The sequence below is a fragment of the Saimiri boliviensis genome, chromosome 2 (assembly GCF_048565385.1).
Source record: "Saimiri boliviensis isolate mSaiBol1 chromosome 2, mSaiBol1.pri, whole genome shotgun sequence".
Taxonomy (NCBI): Eukaryota; Metazoa; Chordata; class Mammalia; order Primates; family Cebidae; genus Saimiri; species Saimiri boliviensis.
The window spans coordinates 39842630-39865385 of NC_133450.1; the positions used below are offsets into that span (position 1 = coordinate 39842630).

Below are 22756 nucleotides of genomic sequence, written 5' to 3' on the forward strand. Positions count from 1 at the left end.
CTCTCACTATGTTGCCCAAGCTGACCTCAAACTCCTGGGCTCAAGCAGTATTCCCACTTCAGCCTCCCAGAGTGCTGAGATTACAGGTCTGAGCCACTGCACCAGCCTAGAAGCTTGTAATCAATCTTGTGACTGCACATGGTTTCATTCACTCACAGTTATAAGGTAGAACAAACTCTTCTCTCATAAATACTAAAGCATTATTTAACCCCGATACATCACAGACACACCCCACTGTCTTAGGTCTAAAAAAATCGTGTTTCCATCCCATCTGACAATTTTCATGAACACAAAAGTTCTTCTAATCCGGGGTACTTTATAGAACATTTTAAAATATATAAAATGGCCACTCAGTCACTCACAATAAGATTGTTTATTGAAAACCTAAAATATTCAGAAACTTGATTGGCAATAATGATTCATTAATATTGTCTGTACCTAAAACACACTTGGAGGAACTCTGAAGTATTATTGCAGCAAGTAATATCCAATGATGAGAGGAAATTCAAGGATAAGAACAGTAAGAAGACAACAATCTCCAGGGAAGTTCTGACCAAACTATTTCATCTTTGCACTGAGAAGAATTTATAACTCACCTTGCAAATAATGCTGTATACAGTATGTTTTTTATTCTTCACCTCCCTAAAGCTGAAACATAAAAAGATATTCCAGACAACATTTCTGGTCCTATTTCGGTTGAATTTGTACAATGGATACCAAAATTAGGAACATAACCCTTTAAAGTTAAAGACCTCAGCTCATCTCACAAGAATGATTATATTGTAGTCCCAGCACTTTGGGAGGCTCGGATTACAATATAACCATTCTCGAGCAAATGACGAGACCAGCCTGGCCAAATGGTGAAACCCCGTCTCTACTAAAAATACAAAACATTAGCTGGGCGTGGTGATGGGCACCTATAATCTCAGCTACCCAGGAGGCTGGGGCAGGAGAATCACTTGAACCCAGGAGGTGGAGGTTGCAGTGAGCTGAGATAGCGCCACTGCACTCCAGCCCGGCTGGCAGTGCAAGACTCTATCTCAAGAAAAAAAGAAAGAATGATTATATTGGCATCCCAGGCTATCTCTTCACTTCCACATGACATCAACAAGCAAAAGCACATCTAGACTACATGCTTCTTGAAGATGCCCAATTTATTTCTTTGTAATCATAACACCTTGCCCACAGCACATGATTGGCATTCAGCATTTACCAAGTAAATGAATAAAATTAAACCTGACATCTCCATTATGACGTTTGTAACCTAACCCACTAAACATGGATAATTTTTAATGCTTCTAAAAATAGTACAAAAATTGAAAGCCCCCCATCAGATGGATACTCAGTAAATATGAAATACGTTTAAACGGACTAATAACCTAACTACAGAGACTCACATTTCACCACTGTACCCTACCAAGTAATGATATCTAAACAGAAGACACAGAGGGTTTTTTAATCTTTTAAAATATGTCACTGAGACGATAAGAGCATTAAATAAAACATATGAGCCTTGTTTGAAATGACACGGTAACTGGGCTGAATGTTTTTTATAGAAGTTCATGCAGATGAACCTGCATCTTGTCAAGACTGCTTGCAAGTTAACTTCTGTGTGGTGGCAAAAGTAACAGAATCCACACTCATTCCTAGTTCAGTGTCTAAAATGATAATATCAGTGTATCATAAAATGATAATATTAATGATAATATTCTGTATCTGGATGCTGTTTTTCTAAAGCATGGGTCGATGTTGTTCATTATGTCCTTTATAACAAACAAGTTATATTTACTTATTAAAAAAGAAATAAATCCAAAACACAAAAATATAAGTGTCCAAACAGTTCAAAATTGCCTACAGTTGCCATTTAAAATTTCTCATGATGAGTCCTCCTACACAGCCAATTTCGCTTGTTACTATGGCTTTCAAATAGATCCTCCACCTGCATCATGCTTTTAATCTTTCTATAACGGAGAAGTTCTCAAGAGTCTTTGTAAAGCACCTTTTATCTACAAAAATTTATTTTAAGCACATTGATATAAATAATATTTAATGGCCTTTGTATTTGATACTATTATGACTCATAAAAACACACTAAATAGGCCACGCACGGTGGCTCACGACAGTAATCCCAGCACTCTGGAAAAGCAAGGTGGGAGGAACTATCGAGCCCAGGAGTTTGAGACAAGCCTAGGCAACATGGCAAAATCCCATGTCTACTAAAAATACAAAAAATAGCTTGGCATGGTGGCACGTGCCTGTAATCCCAGCTACTCGGGTGGCTAAGACATAAAAGCTGCTTAAACCCAGGAGGCGGAGGCTGCAGTGAGCCAAGACCACGTCACTGCACTCCAGCCTGGGCGACAGAGGAAGACTTCTGCTCCAAAACAAAACACATTAAATAAAGTTAGTAATCTGGACATTACATATGATACTGCTATTATCCCAAGCAGCTCAACTTCAAAACCTTGGAGCCTTTCTACCTTATCCATATTCATCGTTGCAAATTCCTACTGAGTCTTCCACCTTAAAAGATTTTCTTATCTGTCCCATACTTTCACAACCACTGCTAAAACCCTGGCCCAGGCAAAAGTACCAACACCCACATATTTGCTAACACTTCCTAATAGGTTTCTCCAACTACTTTCTTGCCCTTTCCAGCCTTCCTGTACCTCAAAGCCAGATGAATCCCCTAAGGCACAGCTCTGACATGTGACCACGTAACGCTCACTCTCAAAACCCAACAGGTAGGCACTGCCTAAAAGCAAAAAACTCAAACGTAGGGTTTCAATTCAACTTCCTGAAGGATCTTAATCTCAGAAATACTTTAGAAAGGATTCCTACTTTGGTCCCAAATTACAATGAATTGCAAAGAAAATCCCATCTAACTTTAAAATCCTGTGATACTTATCCAACTTTACCCCTACTGCTTTCATAATCATATCTATCCAATACTTCAAAAATTGTTCCCTGGGCATACCTTTCCCACACAAAGGGCTGAGCACAGATGTTGTTTCTGACGAAGTTTATAGTTATTATTTTCTTGGGATCAAAGAGAAGGAAGCACCTCTTACTTTGCCAAGGAAGAAATCCAAATGGAAAGATTTAAAGGAATTATATAAAGGGCATATTGGTAAAGCAAATAATTTTTAGAGATAGCCATTTATGGCCAGGCACAGTGGCTCACATCTGTAATCCCAGTGCTCTGGGAGGCCAAGGTGGGAGGATAGCTTGAGGCCAGGAGTTCAAGACCAGCCTGGGCAAATTAGCAAGATTCTCCCCACATATTTTTTTAAATATTTTAAAATTGAAAACTGTATTAAATTTAAAAATTTTTAAACAGCCACTCATCATTTTAATAGCCTGAATTTCCATATCTCAAAATCATTTAAAATAACAATTGCTGGCCAGTGGCTCACACCTGTAATCCCCACACTTTGGAAGGCCAAGGCAGGTGAATCACTTGAGGTCAGAAGTTCAAAACCAACCTGGCCAACATGGTGAAATCCTGTCTCTACTAAAAATACAAAAATTAGCCAGGCATAGTGGCAGATGCCTGTAATCCCAACTACTCAGGATGCTGAGGCAGGAGAACTGCTTGAACCCAGGAGCGGAGGTTGCAGTGAGCTGAGGTTGCACCACTGCCCTCTATCCTGGGCAACAAAGTGAGACTCTGTCAAAAAAAAAAAAAAAAAAAATTTTTTATATTGTATATTTTATATGTATGTTTTATATATATATATATATATATATATATATATATGAATAAATAAATAAAGTAAAATGTGGACTGCCCAGAGTAAGAGAATGCACTAAACTAAATGAATTCCATTTTTAAATGAACCCACTCAAATTCATAAATACCATTCATTTCTGTTCCTAACCAAACAGTCCAATACCACCCTCTTCACTAGATGCAGAAAACATAAATATCTACCGATAAAGAGTAACCTCAGGGCCAGGTGTGGTGGCTCACGCCTGTAATCCCAGCACTTTGGGAGGCTGAGGTAGGAGGATCACTTGAGTCCACGAGTTCAAAACCAGCCTGGGTATCATAGCAAGACCCCCATCTCTACAAAAAATTAAAAAGCCAGGCGCAGTGATGTGTACCTATAGTATCAGCTACTTGGGAGTCTGAGGTGTAAAGATCACTTGAGCCCAGAAGTTTGAGACTGCAGTGAGCCATATCCACACCACTGCTCTCCAGCCTGGGTGACAGCAAGACTCTCTCTCAAACAAAAAAAAAAAAAAAAAAAGAGGGAGGGTACCCTCAAATTGGCTTTATATTTTCTCAAAGATCACACAAAAAGTCAATGAAAAGAAAGATGAAGTCACTTGCTTATTGTCCTGCTCTATGAATTTCAGCAAAGCACTGCCTTATTTTTAGGGCTGATTTCTTTTAGACCCTGCATATATGGGCTATCTGCTTTCATAATATATCAACGATGAATCACTACATTTCAACTCAGACATTTTAATCTTTTCTTGCACAATTGCAAGAAATTGTAACAAGGGTGTTGCCACAATTATCTCACCTTAGATTAAGTTTTTGCTAAAATAAAGCAGGCTTTATAAGTTAGTTAGGCCATTCTACTGTCTCTATCTGCCTCTAAAAACGGTTCTGAAACAAAGAAAAATAAAAACTTTCTTAAGAGCAGTGATCCTGAGCCTCTCATATTACATGAAATCTCTTTTCTCATATTACTCCAAGGATCATTAAGCACATGTGAATTTTGCGAAATACGAGTCGGCTTGCTGTGTATACAAGGCCAAGTGTCTTTAAGACTACCACCAACAGCCTTTAGTTCAGTAGTTCTTCATGCAGATAATATTGTCCATCAATTTTTTTTCTCAAATAACTAATAATCCTGCTATGAAGGCAAAGGTGCCTTCAGAAATACATCCCAGTGTCTGCTTTCTTTTCTTCCTTCCTCCCTCCCTTCCTTCTTTCCTTCAACAACTTAGGCTGAAAGAATCATTCTAAATTCACTGATAACAATATGGAACTTAACTTTGGGAAACCCATTCATTTTACCATAAAGCCTTCATCTTATAGGCATGGGAACTTCGTGGTTGGTATCTCTTGAGGGTACCTGGCTAATGTGAACAGATTGCCCAGTGTCACCTCAACACTAAAGTATTGGCTTTCCACCTCTCCTCCTATAGAGCAATGTGTCCAGCCCCACGATTCCTCTAAATACATCATGAAAGGAAATCGTTCAGACTAATCAGTGAATATATATCATATTTACATTGCAAAACAGCCCATATTATTCTCCAATTGTAAAGCAGATTGTATAACCTACTATAATTCAAAACATGCTATAAGAAACCACTCATTTCTCAGTAATTTGCTAATTATTTTGAGCTACATGTGAGCCAGAGATCGATAATATTACTTGAAGATGTCCATCCATATTCTGGATGTGAAAACTTGCTGTGGATTGAATAGGTTAAGGCTAAGGTTTAATAAATTTTTCAGAGAACTCCCTCTTTCAAACTAGTGTATCAAAGAGGGTATGGCACAACACAAAAAAAAAAACTGACCTCCTAGTCAAAACTGCTGCTCACTAGCTGTGGGACTCTCGGCAAGTAATTCATTCTTTCTGAGCCACAGTTTCTTTCTCTGTTTGTCAAAGATGTTTTAAAAATCTACTTCATGGTGTGGTTGTGAGGACCAAATGAGATGAGGTATGCAAAAGTGCTACATAAGTTATAGCATGCTACACAGAAATCAAAATGCTCACTCTTTTGTGGGGAAGAAAATATTATTTGATACGTATAATAATTATAATACTGTAAGTGCTCAAATAGATACTATGGGAGAACAGAGGAGGAAGCACGTGATCTCAGCCTAAGAGAGAGCAGGGCTCACAGAGGAAGCTGATTCTAATTGACCTGGGGATGGATAAGGGTTGTATGAAGGATGGACGGGGGGATGACTTCTGCTGCTGAAGGAGGCCGGGAGAGGGGAGCTACAAGGGAAACAACCCAAATGAAAGCACACAGGCTGGCCGAGGGGAAAAGAGTACGGCCCCTTAAGGAACTGTGGGTCTGGAGCACACAGTGTATATGGGGCATGGTGGGAGATAAGAGCAGAGAGAAAGGCAAGCACTGGACCAGCAAAAGCCTGAGCCATGCCAAGAAGTCTGGACTTCATCCCACATGTGACAGGGAGCCACTGAACAGAAATGTTAAAACAAAAACAAAAGAAAAAACAGAGAAAAAACAGACTTCTGGTTTACACTTTTTTCCTGTATACCATGAAGTTTCTACTCCAGCCATGTGCTCCTGGACAAGCAATACTTTGAGAGTAAGATTTTGACCCCAAACATAGTAAAAGAAAGTTGGATGTACATACTGAGTCGCTAGTCTGTGTTAGGCACTGTGCTAAGCCCCTTTGTCTCTCTTACTGTTCATCTTCAAAACGCAGCTGCGGTGTGGGCACTCTCATTCACATTTTACAAATGAGGAAACTGAGACTCAAAAGATGAAATCTCTCCTCCGAGTACAAAGAACTAATGATTGGCAGAGCCAGCATCAGAAATCTGATTTACCTATTTATTGCAGACAAAACTTCACATGCAACCAAAACACCATAGAAAAACAACAATTTTTTTCCAGTTAAATGAAAGCTTGATTCCAACTACATCAGAAAATTAAGACACTATTTTTTTAGTCCTTACTAAAAATTTTTAAAATTCTTACCTCAAGTATAACCTCTCAACAATTTGTTTCTTACTCTACACAAATTATACAATAATTACTTTTAAAAGGCTGATACATACAGATACTGTCTATTCTAACAGCTACTGATTTCCATCTCAACTCAAAATATAGAAGTAAATGACTCAAAACAGGATGGTTTTGCTTTTTTGTTTTTTTTTTGCCAAATCACTCAATATGGCATCAAAACAGATCTTTAGTTTATAGGAAAATACCAGAAAAAAAGTAATTTTGGCATCTTTACCGTAAATGACTCAGAATCTATGATTTTGAATAACATTCTAAATATGCTGCATAATACTGCTCATAATCTTAAAATTACTTTAAAATACATACTTCCATAAATATTTTCAAAGACCTGCTATAGCCTTATTTCTTGTATACTAGCTAACTTTACTCAACTCCAACATTTGCTTTGTCAGCAAAGAGAAGGTCTAGTGGCTAGTGAATTTTCAAAACACAACACAAATGTTGCCAAACTTGAGAATAAGCATTTTTTTTTAAATGACAGCACTTATACACATGAACACATGATTCACATGATTGAAAGATTATTCATTTATGATATTACCTCTCTTCCTATCAGAAAAATAAAGATGTGCATTTATTTATTTATGAGATGGGAGTTTCTTGTTGCCCAGCCTGGAATGCAATGGTGCGATCTCAGCTCACTGTAACCTCCACCTCTCGAGTTCAAGCAATTCTCCTGCTTCAGCCTCCCAAGTACCTGGGATTACAGGCATGTGCTACCACACCTGGCCAGTTTTGTACTTTTAGTAGAAATGGGGTTTCCCCGTGTTGTTCAGGCTGGTCTCGAACCCCGCACCTTGGGTGATCTACCCACCTCGGCCTCACAAAGTGCTGGGATTACAAGCACGAGCCACCATGCCCGGCAAGGATGTGCATTTAAAAGAAGCTATACAAAAAGATATGAAGTAAGCACAAACAATGCCAAGTAAACTATGGTTTACTATTTAATTTTCACTGCAAATAAAATACATACGCTCAGTAAGAAACTGGAGATAGTAAATTCCTTCCAGGTATTCCTTACTTTTCCACAGAGCTAAGACAGCAATAAAGACATTTAAGTATACTAAAAGGTTTCTACAGCTGGAAAAATACAGATATATTTAATTATCTCCATAGGAGAGACAGAAATCAGTATGATTTGCAGCTAGGTAAGAGTAAGGTTTCCACAGTTTCTGTGGGTGCTACCCCGACCCAATCTTAATTACCTTGCAATGAAATATGGAGATCATCGATGCCCCAGGAAACCTGTTCATCTTCGGTGGGAAGCTCAGGACTAGACGCCATCCTTTGACTCAATGGAGATTATATCATGTCCATCTCAATTAAAGAAGTGAACTGAAAGTGAAAGAGACAAATGTTCATTAATAACTTTGCAGCTCTGTCTCTAGTAAACATGTACTGCCAGAAAACAGCAGCAACCAAAAACTGTCCTCCAAAACAAGTATTGCTTTCTAGTGTGTGTTTCCATAGTTCATGAAGAACAAAGTAACTACGCCTTTCTTTTGAGTCATAATCAAGATTTTGCCCTATGACCTATTCATGCCCTTTGCAGCTGCCTTCAGAACTCCAAAAGAACTAGCATTGTGGATTCTATACCAGTGATGAAAAGGAAAGCCAGGCAATTCGATGTAGTAACTTATCTAGAGGAAGTAAAGCTGACACAAACTGTTATCTTAGGCCTTAGTGTTCTGTGATTGTTAGCCTTCAACCTTCAAGGATTTTCTTTAAAACATTTTACTAACTTAGTTCCTTTTCTGCCCCAGTTATGTTGCCATTTACTGGAAACAAGAAGAGCTGAGCCTGCAGAGCTTGCAAAGTGAAACTAAAAATCTAACATATCAAAAAGAATATTTTAATGATTATCTAATACAGTGAATTCTTTTCCCAAGGGCTTATTTTTCCACCTACACGTTTCTTCCCCTTGCCTCACCTTGATTCTTAAAGAATCCTTCCAGTGAGAGCAATTTTTACTCCATACCTCTTAAAAAGCATTGCTTCATGTATTTATTTACCACTATTAGTTTCTGGAGGAATGAGTACAAAACACTGACTTCTCTCATATGGATGATCAAATAATAAAATAAACCTAACCAAGCATATAAAAATATAAAGTAGTTGGGGGTGTACATAGTGATGAATAACTGAACAGCTTTGTGATCAAGCAACCATTGCAAAATATTAATGTTATGTGTTGACCATACAGGTATTCACTTTTAAATTCCTTTATTTTTACTGTATACTGGAAATTTTGCATAATAAAATGCTGGCAGGGGGACTAAAAGATAAATATGAGGCCAACAGCTAGATACAATCATATTAAATATTAAACAGAACACTTAAAAAATACAAAGAGTAAAAATCATTAAACAGTTCCTGCTAGAGAAGACTTCAAAAATCTTTCAATCCTGCCTGATCCCTTTGTTCATCACCCACAGCCCTTTTAGTATCTCTTGTATGGATCACTGTTGTTAAAGATTTCATAACTTAATTAATGATTAATTTGTTTATCCTCTGAATTAAGATGAATCACAACCAGCCTGAGGTAGAAGAGTTGCTATATGGAGTAGAGGGATTCTAACCAAAAGGAAAGGCTGTTTATTAGTTCACCATGAGCCTTGGCAGCCTGACAACTGATAAAAATACAAATGTCCTCAGCTGTGTGATATACTGAGGACCTCCACTTCCCATACTCCGGGGCTCCTGAACCCAAAGTAGAGACAAAGTACTTCTTCGTTTTGGCACCCTAAGAACTGAATTCCAGAATGAATCTTCTAAGGGCACATACTATTCCATGTCATAGCTATTAAAAAAAAAAAAAAAAAAAAAAAAAAAAAAAAGGGCCGGGTGCGGTGGCTCAAGCCTGTAATCCCAGCACTTTGGGAGGCCGAGGCGGGTGGATCACGAGGTCGAGAGATCGAGACCAACCTGGTCAACATGGTGAAACCCCGTCTCTACTAAAAATACAAAAAAAAATTAGCTGGGCATGGTGGTGCGTGCCTATAATCCCAGCTACTCAGGAGGCTGAGGCAGGAGAATTGCCTGAACCCAGGAGGCGGAGGTTGCGGTGAGCCGAGATCGCGCCATTGCACTCCAGCCTGGGTAACAAGAGCGAAACTCCATCTCAAAAAAAACAAAAAAACAAAAAAACAAAAAAAAAAAAAGAAAAGGATAATAGCAATAGTAGCAACAGTACTAACTGTATATAGGCAGTGTTACAAGCACTTTGTATATAAAACCTCATTTAATCTTTATAGCAATGGTAAGAGTTAGGAACTACAGTTATCTCCACATTTGAAATGACAAAACTTAGATGCACCAACATGATTCACAATTGCCTAAGGCAGGCGTCCCCAAACTGCGGCCCCCTGAGGCCATTTATCCGGCCCCCCTGCCACACTTCAGGAAGGGGCACCTCTTTCACTGGTGGTCAGTGAGAAGAGCACAGTATGTGGCGGCCCTCCAACGGTCTGAGGGACAGTGAACTGGCCCCCGGTGTAAAAAGTTTGGGGACGCCTGGTCTAAGGACACACAGATAATAAATGAGGGAACCAAGACTTGAATCCACGTGGTTCGGGCTTCAGAGTTCATCCTCTAAACCAACACATGATGGTACTTCCTAAGGTGATTTGCCATATGCTGTTTATTTTTGTTTTCATTCATTTGTACAACAAATAATCGTACAGGCTGGATGCTGTTCTCAAGAGATTCAATCCTCTGAGAATGACAAATGAACACAATATTAAGCAAAGTCCTCTAATAAACAAGGAGAGAAGGTATTCTGATAGCAAAGGAGACAGCATGCCCCACCACTTAAAGCTGGAGATGGATGCAACTGTAGGAGTTGCAGTGGACGGAGATCTTACGTCCCCCAAAGTCCGTATGTTGAAATCTAATCCCCAATGTCATGGTATTAGGAGGTGGGGCCTTCGAGAGGTGATCCTCATTAATGGGATTAGTGCCCTTATAAAAAAAGGCCCAAGAGAGATCCCTTACCCCTTCCACCATGTGAGGACAGACTGAGAAGACTGCCATCCCTGAGGAGACAGGCCCTCAACAGACACTGAATCTTCTAGACTTGATCTTGGATTTCCCAGCCTCCTGAACTATGAGATACACATCTCTGTCATAGTAAACTACCCATTATACGGTATTTTGTTATAGCAACTCAAACCACCTAAGACAAGAGTGTACTTATTACAAAATACCATTTCCTGCCAAATAGTCCCATTAGCATTATTTGGACAGTACCTTGAATTTGGTAAGAATGTCTCTAAGAAGATGAAAGTAAGTATAATAAGAAATGACAAAGATGATATTACAGATGATCCCTCAGAAATACAAAAGATCCTCAGTGAACACTACAAACAACTCTATCTACACAACTTAGAAAACCTAGAGGAAATGGATAAATTCCCGGAAACACAATTTCCCAAGACTGAATTGGAAAGAGATTGACATCTTGAGTAGACCAATATCAAACTCTGAAGATGAATCAATAATATTTTTTTTTAAAGCTACCAACCAAAAAAAGCTCTGGACCAGATGGATTCACAGCTGAATTCTACCAGAAGTGTAAAGAAGAACTGGTACAAATCCTACTGAAACTATTCCAAAAAAATCAAGGAGGAGGGACTCCTCCCTAACTCATACCATGAAGCCAGCATCAGCCTAATACCAAAATTTGGCAAAGACACAACTAAAAAAGAAAACTTCAGGCCAATATCCCTGATGAACACAGACGCAAAAATTCTCAGCAAAATACAAGCAAACTGAATCCAGCAGCACATAAAAAAGTTAATTCATCATGATCAAGTAGGCTTTATTTCTGGGAGGCAGGGTTGTTTCGAACATATCCAAATCAATAAATGTGATTTACCGCATAAACTGAATTAAAAGCAAAAACCATATGTCATCTCAATAGACACAGAAAAGCTTTTTATAAATCGAACATTTCCCTTTATGATTAAAAAAAACCCTCCACAGACTAGGCATTGAAGGAATATACCTCAAAAGAATAAGAGCCATCTGAAAAAAACTCACAGCCAACATCCTACTCAATGGGCAAAAGCTGGAACAATTCCCGTTGAGACTCTGAACAAGGTAAAGATGTCCACTCTCACTACTCCCATTCAACATAGCACTGGAAGCCCTCGCCAGAACAATCAGGCAAGAAAAAGAAATAAACGGCATCCAAATAGGAAAAGAAGAGGTCACACTCTCTCTCTTTGCTGATGATATGATTCTATACTTAGAAAACCCTAAAGACTCTGCCAAAAGGCTACTAGAACTGATAACGTGATTTTAGCAGAGTTTCAGGATAAAAAACCAATGTACAAAAATGAGTAGAAAAACAAAAACAAAAACAAAAACAAAAAAACAGTAGCAAAACTTAGTACAAAATTTAGAGGCACCAGGCTGACAGTTAAGTCAAGAGCATATTTCCATTTTCAACAGCCCCAAAGAAAATGAAATATCTAGGAACACAGTTAACCACAGAGGTGAAAGATCTCAAGGAGAATTATAAAATTCTGCGGAAAAAAAATCAGAGATGACACAAATCAAGGGAAAAACTTTCCATGTCCATTGAAATGAAATATTGAAATGACCATTTCATTGAAATGACCATATTATCAAAGCAATTTACAGATTCAATGGCATTCTGATCCAACTATGAACATTCTTCAGAGAATTAGAAAAAATAATTCTAAAATTCATATAGACCCAAAAAAGAGCCCAAATAGTCAAAGCAATCCCAAGCAAAAAGAACAAAGCCATTGGCATCACACTAACCAATTTCAAACTATACTCTATGGCTTCAGTAACCAAAACAGCATGATACTAATACAAAAGCAGACACAATGACCAATGGAACAAAATAGAAAACTCAGAAATAAAGCTACACATTTCCAACCATCTGATATTAACAAGACTGACAAAAATAAGCAATGGGGAAATGACTCCCTAGTCAATAAATGATGCTGGGATAACTATAGAGCCATATGCTGATGAGTAAAACTGAACCCTTCCTTAACTTTCACCATAAACAAAAATTAACTCAACACAGATTAAAGATTTAAATGTAAGACCTCAAACTATAAAAATCCTGAAAGAAAACCTAGGAAATACCCTTCTTAACATCAGCCTTGGAAAGTATTTTTGGCTAAGTCTCCAAAAGCAAATGCAACAAAAATAAAAATTGACAGATGGGACCTAACTAAAGAGTTTCTGCAGAGCAAAAGAAACTATCAACAAATTAAACAAAAAATCTACAGAATGGAAGAATGCATTCACAAACTATGCACTGACAAAGGCCTAATACTCAGAATCTATAAGGATCTTAAAGAAATCAACAAGCAAAAGACAACCCCATTAAAAAATGAGCCAAGGGCATGAATAGACACATCTCAAAAGAAGACTTACAAGTGGCCAACTAAGATGAAAAAATGCTTATCATCATTAATTATCAGAAAAATCCAAATCAAAACTACCAAGATACATCATCTCACACCAGTCAGAATGGCTACTACTAAAAGTCAAGAAACAACAGATGCTGGTGAGGCTGCAGAGAAAAGAGAACACTTACAAAACGTCGGTGGGAAAGCAAATTAGTTCAGCCACTATGGAAAGCAGTTTGCAGATGTCTCAAATAACTGAAAACAAAGCCAACATTCAACCCAGTAATCCCATTACTGCATATATGCCCAAAGGAAAATAGATCATTCTACCAAAAAGACATATGAACTCCTAAGTTTGTTGCCACATTACTCACAATAACAAAGATATGGAATCAGCCTAGATGCCCAACAACCGTGGACTAAAGAAAATGTAGTACATACACATCATGGAATACTACACAGCCATAACACAGAATAAAATCATAGCCTTTACAGTAACACGGATGGAGCTGGAGGCCATAATCCTAAGGGAATTAACACAGGAACAGAAAATCAAATAATACACGTTCTCACTTAAAAGTGGGAGCTAAATAATTGAGAACACATAGACATAAACATGGGCAGAAAAGACTACAGACTACTAGAGGAGTGAAGGGAGGGAAGGGGGCATGGGTTGAAAAACTACCTATTGGGTACTATGCTCACCACCTGGTTACAATATACCCTTTACAAACCTGCACATGTGCCCTCTAAATCTAAAACAAAAGTTAAAATTTTAAAAAATAGAGGCTGACCGCAGTGACTCACACCTATAATCCCAGCACTTTGGGAGACTGAGGCAGGCAGATCACGAGGTCAGGAATTCAAGACCAGCCCAATGAACATGGTGAAACCCCGTCTCTACTAAAAATACAAAAATTAGCTGGATATGGTGGCAAGCGCCTGTAATCCCAGCTACTCAGGAGGCTGAGGCAGGAGAATTGCTTGAACCCGGGAGGCAGAGGTTGCAGTGAACCAAGATCATGTCATTGCATTCCAGCCTGGGTGACAAAGCGAGACTTCATCTCAAAAAAAAAAAAAAAAAAGAATGTTTCTCTGAAATTAAAAAAAAAAAAAGAATGGCCATTTAGTTCAATATTAATCAAATATAAGGTATCAGATGTAGGGGAAAGAATCATTTGCTGTATTTATGTTAAAAATAAAAACAGAACAATAAAGACAAGTTGGTAACTGGAGAATCAAGAACTATTCCTGTCCTAAATTGGTATGTGGAAGTCACTGTACTGTATATTAAAGACGTAGAAAAAGACCAGGCACATGCCTGTAGTCCTAGCTACCTAGGAGTCTGAGGTGGGAAGACTGTTCAAATCCAGAAGTTCAAGGCAAGCCTGAGCAATCTAGAGAGACTCTGCCTTTAGAAAGTAAGTAAATAAAAATAAATAAATAACAAAGGTGTCAGAAAAACAACTAGATCCCAAAAAAATCAGTCTAGACCTCAAAATAGCTGGATGACTTATAAGTTTCTGGATTTTGGGTTGGTTTTTTTTTTTTTCTTTTTTTTAAGACAGAGTCTCACTCTGTCACCCCAGCTGGAGTGCAACAGTGCAATCTTGGCTCTCTGCAACCTCCACCTCCCAGGTTCAAGCAATTCTTCTGCCTCAGCCTCCTGAGTAGCTGAGATTACAGGTACCCACCACCATACCCAGCTAAATATTCTGTATTTTTAGTAGAGTCAGGGGTTTCACAATGTTAGCCAGGCTGATCTCAAACTCCTGATCTCAGGTGATCCACCCACCTCAGCTTCCTGAAGTGCTGGGATTACAGAGCCACCACACCAGCCAGAAGTTTCTGTTTTTAACCAGGAGAATTTATCAGCAAACAAGGCAAAAGATATATTCATAACATTTTACTTCCGGGACAATTTCTTAGAGCTTCTAGAAATGTCCATCGAAAGTAAAGCCAAACTTTGAATACTGAATCAATTGGAAGTGTTACATTATTGACCCAAATACTGTCTTAGTACAATCATTTGTCAAAACATACTACAGAGGTCATGAGGATATGATTGAAGATATTTCCAACACAATTGTTTTTGGTGAAAAACAGAAACTGTTGACATTTCTACGGAGGAATTTACATATCAAAAAGGACAATGAAAAACTGAAACAGAGTAGAAATGAAAAGCTTCAAGGGTCTTCTCAGGATTTGAATGCAGAAGCTAGAAAGGGTATGAAAAAGGAAGGCAGCAGTGAGAGTGAAAGGTCAGGTGCAGCGGTTCCCTCCTGTAATCCCAGCACTTAGGGAGCCAGAGGCAGGGGGACTGCTTGAGACCAGGACTTCGAGACCAGCCTGGGCCACAAAGTGAGACTTGGTCTCAATAAAAAAAAATAAAAATAAAATAGCGGGGCATGATGGCACGCATGCCTGCAGGCCTAGCTACTCCAGCAGCTGAGGTTCCCACCTCACTTGAGCCCAGGAGATCAAGGCTGCAGTGAGTCCCGTTGATGCCGCTACCTTCCAGCCTAGGTGACAAAGCAAGACTTTGTCTCCCAAAAAAGGGATGGGAGAGAAAGAAAGAGAGGAGTGAGGGTTTGGCTAAGGGCTAGATTGAGTCTCCCGGGTCTCCGGCAACTGAAATCTATCACTATGTTTTGACTCGAGGAGAAGACGGCAGCTGTGCTCCAGTAAATTCCACCCCAGAAGAGCTTTTCCTGGGTACTCCTTTTGGTCTTACTTGTTCTTTTCAAATAAAAGTGACCACAATTATGTAACAAAGCCAGGGATGGAGTCTCGCTCTGCTGCACAGGCTGGACTGCAATGGTGCGATCTCGGCTCACGGCAACCTCTACCTCCCAGGTTCAAATCATCCTCCTGCCTCAGCCTCCCAAATAGCTGGGACTACAGGTACGTGCCACCATGCCCAGCTAATTTTTGTATTTTTAGTAGAGCTGGGGTTTCGTCGTGTTGGCCAGGCTGGTCTTGAAATCCTGACTTCAGATAATCCGCCTGCCTCAGCCTCCCGAAGTGCTTGGATTACAGGCATGAGCCACCACGCCCAGCCTTAAATAAAACTATTCTTAAGAGTGAATAAAATCTTCAGAAACATAACCAAAGGTTGGGTGAAGAATGTAGTGGCATTAAATATTCTAAAACAAAGTGGAATAATGTGGCATTGTTTTTAAAATTCATGTAAATTAATACACATGCTTTTATCGATGACAACTATTTTGGGGGTTTTGGTTTGGTTTTGTTTGTTGTTGAAAACAAGTTCTTGTTCTGTCACCCAGGCTGGAGTGCAGTGGTGCTATCATGGCTCACTGAAACCTCAATGTCCCCAGGCTCAAGCCATTCTCCCCAAGTAGCTAGAACTATAGGCACATACAACCACACTTGGCTAATTTTTAAATTTTCTATAGAGGAAGGGTCTCACTATATTCCCCATGCTGGTCTCAAACTCCTGACTTGAGGCATTCCTCCTGCCTCAGCCTCCCAAAATGTTGGGATTACAGGTGTGAGCAATTGCAGCCGGCTGGTATAAACTATTTTGAAATGACTACGGCTTGCTTATGCAATATTCTTGTGATATCTATTAAAACCTCAAAACACTAGTTAGTTTCCCTTTCCTTTTTTTTTTTTTTTTTTTTTTTTTTTTTGAGATGGAGTCTCACTCTGTCACCCAGGCTGGAGTGCAGTGGCACTATCTTGGCTCACTGCAACCTCCACCTCACAGGTTCAAGCAATTCTCCTGCCTCAGCCTCCCGAGTAGCTGGGATTACAGGTGCCCACCACCATGCCCAGATAATTCTTTTTATTTTTAGTAGAGACAGGGTTTCACTAGGTTGGCTGGGATGGTCTCGAACTCCTGACCTCATGGTCCGCCCACCTCAGCCTCCCAAAGTGCTGGGATTACAGACGTGAGCCACCACATCCAGTCAAGTTTCCCTTTTTTAAAGAAATCTTGGCATTTACTCTGGTTACAATTAGAAACTTCTTATCTAAAAGATGAAATTTTAATAGATGATATCTCAAGTGAAGGGCGTTATGAGTAATTTTTATTTTTTTATCTGCATTTAAATTTCAAATGACAGGTGCATATTTCTAATGAAATAAGAATAACAATTTTGCTTTTATTTAAATGAAATGACGGCAAAATGAGAATAAACTATTATTTAGTTCAAGTTCAGTTCTTCATTCCATATGCCAAAGAACTTGTATACTATATCTTCATAATAAGGAGAAAAATACTCTCTTGACAAAAATGAAATATTTTTTAAATTCTCTGTGCCAGATATTTCTAAAAAATACTCCCAGAAGTATTTTTGGTAGCTCAATGGTTTTGTTTTCTCATCATTAGACAGTTGGTTAAAAAGCCCTGCCAGTATAACTGAAAGTCTAACTGAAAAACCACTTTATCACTAGTGAGGAAGAGGCATCTGTCCTATCTTTAAAGGTTGACCAGAAGGTATATTATAGCAGGATGTAGTATTCACTTATTTAACAGAGAGATTTTAAAGCCAGCATTTTCACTGGGGTGTCTCTCCTGTTCTTTTCTCCATTCTTCAGCTGTACTATTATTGATAGTCCACCTAGGAATTTGGAAGGCTCTTCCCCTTTATCAGTCCAATTGTAGAGCTATTCCCAGCAACTGACACTCTGCTTACAAGCTCACAGCAGAAAGCTGGTGAAACACTGCAATAAATTTCTTCATCTTTTTCCCATTAACTTCTCTAGAAGCAACTGGTGCATATTCCCAGGTCAGGTGATTTGTAAAGTCCACTCTATTACCTCCTCCCAGGCACTTTATTCTTCTAATGACACCACACAAATGCCAGAACAATCAATCCTATGATATGGTTTGGCTGTGTCCCCACCCAAATCTCATGTTGAATTGTAACTCCCACAATTCCCACATCTCATGGGAGGAACCTGGTGGAAGGTGACTATGGGGGCAGGTCTTCGTGATAGTGAATGAGTTGTTCCTGTGATAGTGAATGAGTCTCATGAGATCTGATGGTTACTATAGGGGGAGATTTTTGCACGAGCTCTCTTTTTGCCTGCTGCCATCCATGTAAGTCATGACTTGCTCCTCCTTGCCTTCCACCATGATTGTGAGGCCTCCCCACCCACGTGGAACTGTAAGTCCATTAAACCTCTTTTTCTTCCCAGTCTCAGGTATGTCTTTATCAGCAGTGTGAAAACAAACTAATACACCTATCTATACACCATACTTTTGGAAAACAAACATGTAGCAATTCTCAAATCATGATGCCACTGGGCTTACAATCTCACAACAAAGTACTGTTACCAACAAATACAACTGAGGTGAGAAACCGCCCACTTAACCCACCATCAGAGCATCCGGAGGAAATGTAGCCACTTCCCTAAAAGAGCCTTCCACTGGCCTTGACCCAGTCCCAGATGCTCTGAACTTCAGCATCCACTACTGCAGAATGGGAATAATACTTCCCTTATAAGGCGGTTGCTGGAATTCAAGGAAAACACTCATGAAACTAAGAACTACAACAACTAACATTTATTAAATACTTACTATAAGAAATGTACTATACAGTATGTAAATAATATTTATTGTAATCTGTGGAATAATTTATAGAGATTATCCCATTTCTTAATCGGCAGTAAAAATTAAAAGCCAGTCATAATACTAAAACTTAAGAGTGACAGGCACAGTGGCTCATGCCTGTAATCCCAGCAATTTGGGAGGCCAAAGCAGGAGGATCGCTTGAGCCCATATGTTCTAGACCAGGCTAGGCAACATGGTGAAACCCCATCTTTACAAAAATTACAAAAACTGGCTAGGCATGGTGGCATGGACCTGTAGTCCCAGCTACTTGGGAGGCTGAGGCAGCAGGATCACTTGAACCCGGGAGGTGGAGGTTGCAGTGAGCCACGATTGTGGTATTGCACTCCAGCCTGGAAATAGAGTGAGACTTTGTCTTAAAAAAAAAAAAAGAAAAAAGAAAAACACTAAAGTGACAAAAACAGGAACTGAGCATTGAATACAGGAGAAATAAAGGGACGTTCCAGGATGATAGTGATGCAGCAGATTGAGACAGGAAAACAGAGGGCTTTGAGAGAGGTTTGGGGTGCCAGCTGTGGAAAGACGACATGGGAAGGAGGGATGTACTACCTGCAGGAGTGAGCTCATGAAATTAGAGTGTACAGACGGCTGTCTCGGCGAGCCTGAAGAACGATTATAGTTTGCATACCCTAGGAAATACACGAGGAGGGTTGGTGGCTGTGGTCAGGGATTTGAATGAGTGACTCTGAAGATAAAGCAGCTCACGATAAGACAAAGTTCCAATTTGGGATCTCAGAAACTTTTTTTAAAAACGTATTCCTCCATGCATTCCACAAACAATTTGTGGTTTGCAAAACATGTTTGCGGTTCTTCTGCATGAGAATGCTGAGAAATTTTGAAGAGGGAGCTCTCATCATTTGACTTCATTTTTCTCAGGAAAGTAAGAGCTGAGGTCATGTCTTGGGAGCAGGAGCAGGGGGAACATGGTTAGCGTGGGGTTCTTGAGGAATAAATGGTGCTTGGAACAAACCACAGTTGAGAACACAAACCAACCAACCACAGAAGCATATAAGGATTATAAGGGCAGCTGAAGGCCCACGGAGGCCAGAACAGCACTGGCTAGGAATGATCCTAAATGGCATGCTGGGTCCAAGGTTGGCCCATGAGGGCTCAGCAAAAACGTTCTCACATCTGCCTGATGCTCGTTTCTGCTGACTAAAAAATCCTGTAAAATTGCACGTATACACAAGGAGATATATTTGGGAATAAGCAGGGTAGAACTGTTCGGAAGGAAAAAAGTGGAAACAATCTAATGCTATCAGCAGAGAAAAAGATAAACTGTGGTTGATTCATGTAAAAGTGAAGACTAGGCCGGGCGCAGTGGCTCATGCCTGTAATCCCAGCACTCTGGGAGGCTGAGGCAGGCGGATCACGAGGTCAGGAGATGGAGACCATCCTGGCCAACATGGTGAGACCCTCGTCTCTACTAAAAATATAAGACAAAATTAGCTGGGTGTAGTGGGGCGCACCTGTAATCCCAGCTACTCGGGAGGCTAAGACAGAAGAATCATTTGAACCTGGCAGGTGGAGCCTGCCGTGAGCCAAGAATGTGCCACCATGCTCCAGCCTGGGCGACAGAGCAAGAATCCATCTCAAAAAAAAAAAAAAAAAGTGAAGACTATTCACAGCTAAAATGAATGAAAGACCAGTATCAGCATGGATAGATATAAGAACTGCAAAGGTGGGGAAACAAGCCAGCACAAAGGACAGATATACTATGAAATCATATGTCCTTTATGTAAATTTTATTTACTGTTTTGTTTTGTTTTGTTTTTTTGTTTTTTTGAGACGGAGTTTCGCTCTTGTTACCCAGGCTGGAGTGCAAAGGCGCGATCTCGGCTCACCGCAACCTCCACCTCCTGGGTTCAGGCAATTCTCCTGCCTCAGCCTCCTGAGTAGCTGGGATTACAGGCACGCGCCACCATGCCCAGCTGATTTTTTGTATTTTTAGTAGAGACGGGGTTTCACCATGTTGACCAGGATGGTCTCGATCTCTTGACCTCGTGATCCACCCGCCTCGGCCTCCCAAAGTGCTGGGATTACAGGCTTGAGCCACCGCGCCCGGCTGTATTTTATTTATTAATTTATTTATGATAGGGTCTCACTCTGTCACCCAGGCTAGAGCACAGTGGCACAAGCTTGGCTCACTGCAACCTCCGCCTCCTGGGTTCAAGTGATTCTCCTGCCTCAGCCTCCCAAGTCACTGGAATGACAGGTGTGCGCCACCACGCCTAAGTTTTGTATTTCTTGGTAGAGATGAGGTTTCACCATGTTGGCCAGGCTGGTCTAGAACTCCTGACCACAAGTGATCCGCCCACCTCAGCCTCCCAAAGTGCTGGAATTACAGGTGTGAGCCACTGCACCAGGCCATTTATGTAAATTTTAAACATAGACATACACACATATACGGTAAAAGAGCAAAAACATGCCAGGGCATGATATCCCCTAGTTCACAGAGTGGGGGGCAAAGGACCAGGAGGATGGGACTTCAGCTATATAGTTAACTTAGTTAACATCTAAGTATGGAGTCCATTATGAATGTTCAAAACAGTCATTGTGAACCCTTTAAATTTTAACAGAATTCTATCTAAGTTAGAAAAGTGGGAGGAAATGGCTGAAAGAGCACTAGACTTCAAGTCAGAAGAACTCGGCTGTAGTCCCAGCTCCTCCACTGACCACTCAGCCTTGGGCAATCATCAGCCTCTCCAGGGTCCTGTTTCTTCATCTGTGAAATAAGGGTAATGATTTTGTCTGGGCCAACGTTCAGACTTTCAGATTCCTGCCAAAGAATCTAACCCAAAGTTCTCTGCCGCACATTTACAAACACTGGATTACAAGAAACAATATTCACGGAGGAATGCCTGAGACCGAGTCCACCCATTCCTGGATGTTGTCTTTGGATCCTGTCCAGCCGTCAGGGAGCTGTGAACCTGCACTGCATTGTTCTACCCCTTCGGAGAACTGCTTTTAGTAAAATGTATTTTGGTGTGATCCTGCAAGCCTTCGTATGCAGGATATGACAGGAAACACTCAAGAGAAACCTACCATTGTACTCTTTCCACAGGAGTTCAGGAATACACAGCCCAAAACCAGTGTTCCTTTTATGAGAGCATGCTGTGGAAAATTCTCTCAGGTCTCAGTACCAAGAAAAACCGTGATCCTAGACAACTATTCTTTTAATTTAATGAACATGTTATTTTTATAAACAAGGTTTCCCTCCCTGTTTTGGCTGCTACAGCCCATCTCTAGCAACTACAAATGACTTGTAGAAACTAAGTTGCTTTACCACTGTCTACATCCATCTATCCCTATTTTTTCTTCACTCCAATGTCCTCATCTATTTTTTATTCCATTGAATTTTATGTTTCTCTACAACGCGCTTCAGACTTCTCCCTGGAATAAGAGAGGATACAAATAAATTAAGTCATAGACTTTCTGTAAGGACAAGATGATTATCTCATTTAGCATGTGGCATGTTAAAATTATAAAATGAGATCGTTTTCTTTTTTTTTTGGAGACAGGGTCTCGCTCGGTTGCCTGGGCTGGAATGCAGTGGCACAATCTCGGCTCACGGCAACCTTTGCCTCCTGGGCTCAAGCCACCCTCCCATCTCGGCCTCTTGAGTAGCTAGAACAACAGGCACACACCACCTGCCCAGCTAATTTCTGAAATTTTTTTGGTAGAGACGGGGTCTTGCCATGTTGCCCAGGCTGGTCTCAAATTCCTAGGCTCAAGTGACCCACCCATCTTAGCCTCCAAAGTGCAAGGATTACAGTGTGAGCCACCATTCCTAGATCACAAACGTAATTGTTATTCATTGGTAAGAAAGAAAAAATTGGTAGTAGAAAATGGAAATTTACATGCTTTCAATATATGAGACTATTTTAATATTTCGTGCTTTCAATATATGAGACTATTTAATGCCATATCACTTGAAGACAGCTAGATTCCAGTTGTAAGCTTTCGGAAGAGGCCGAATTTGTAGACAACATGCTAAAGCATCCCTACC

General features: G+C 40.0%; 1 protein-coding gene across 6 annotated transcripts in view; it reads right to left on the reverse strand.

The window, feature by feature from the left end:
* SYNE2 (spectrin repeat containing nuclear envelope protein 2) overlaps positions 1–22756 on the reverse strand; it is a 390475-nt gene that overhangs the window by 314624 nt on the left and 53095 nt on the right. For all 6 annotated transcript variants that reach the window (XM_074393137.1, XM_074393136.1, XM_074393135.1 and 3 more), the window contains exon 2: positions 7959–8088. In XM_074393137.1, coding sequence (XP_074249238.1) covers positions 7959–8037 — 79 coding nt within the window. In that variant the 5' untranslated portion in view covers positions 8038–8088. The remainder of the gene's footprint in view (positions 1–7958; positions 8089–22756) is intronic.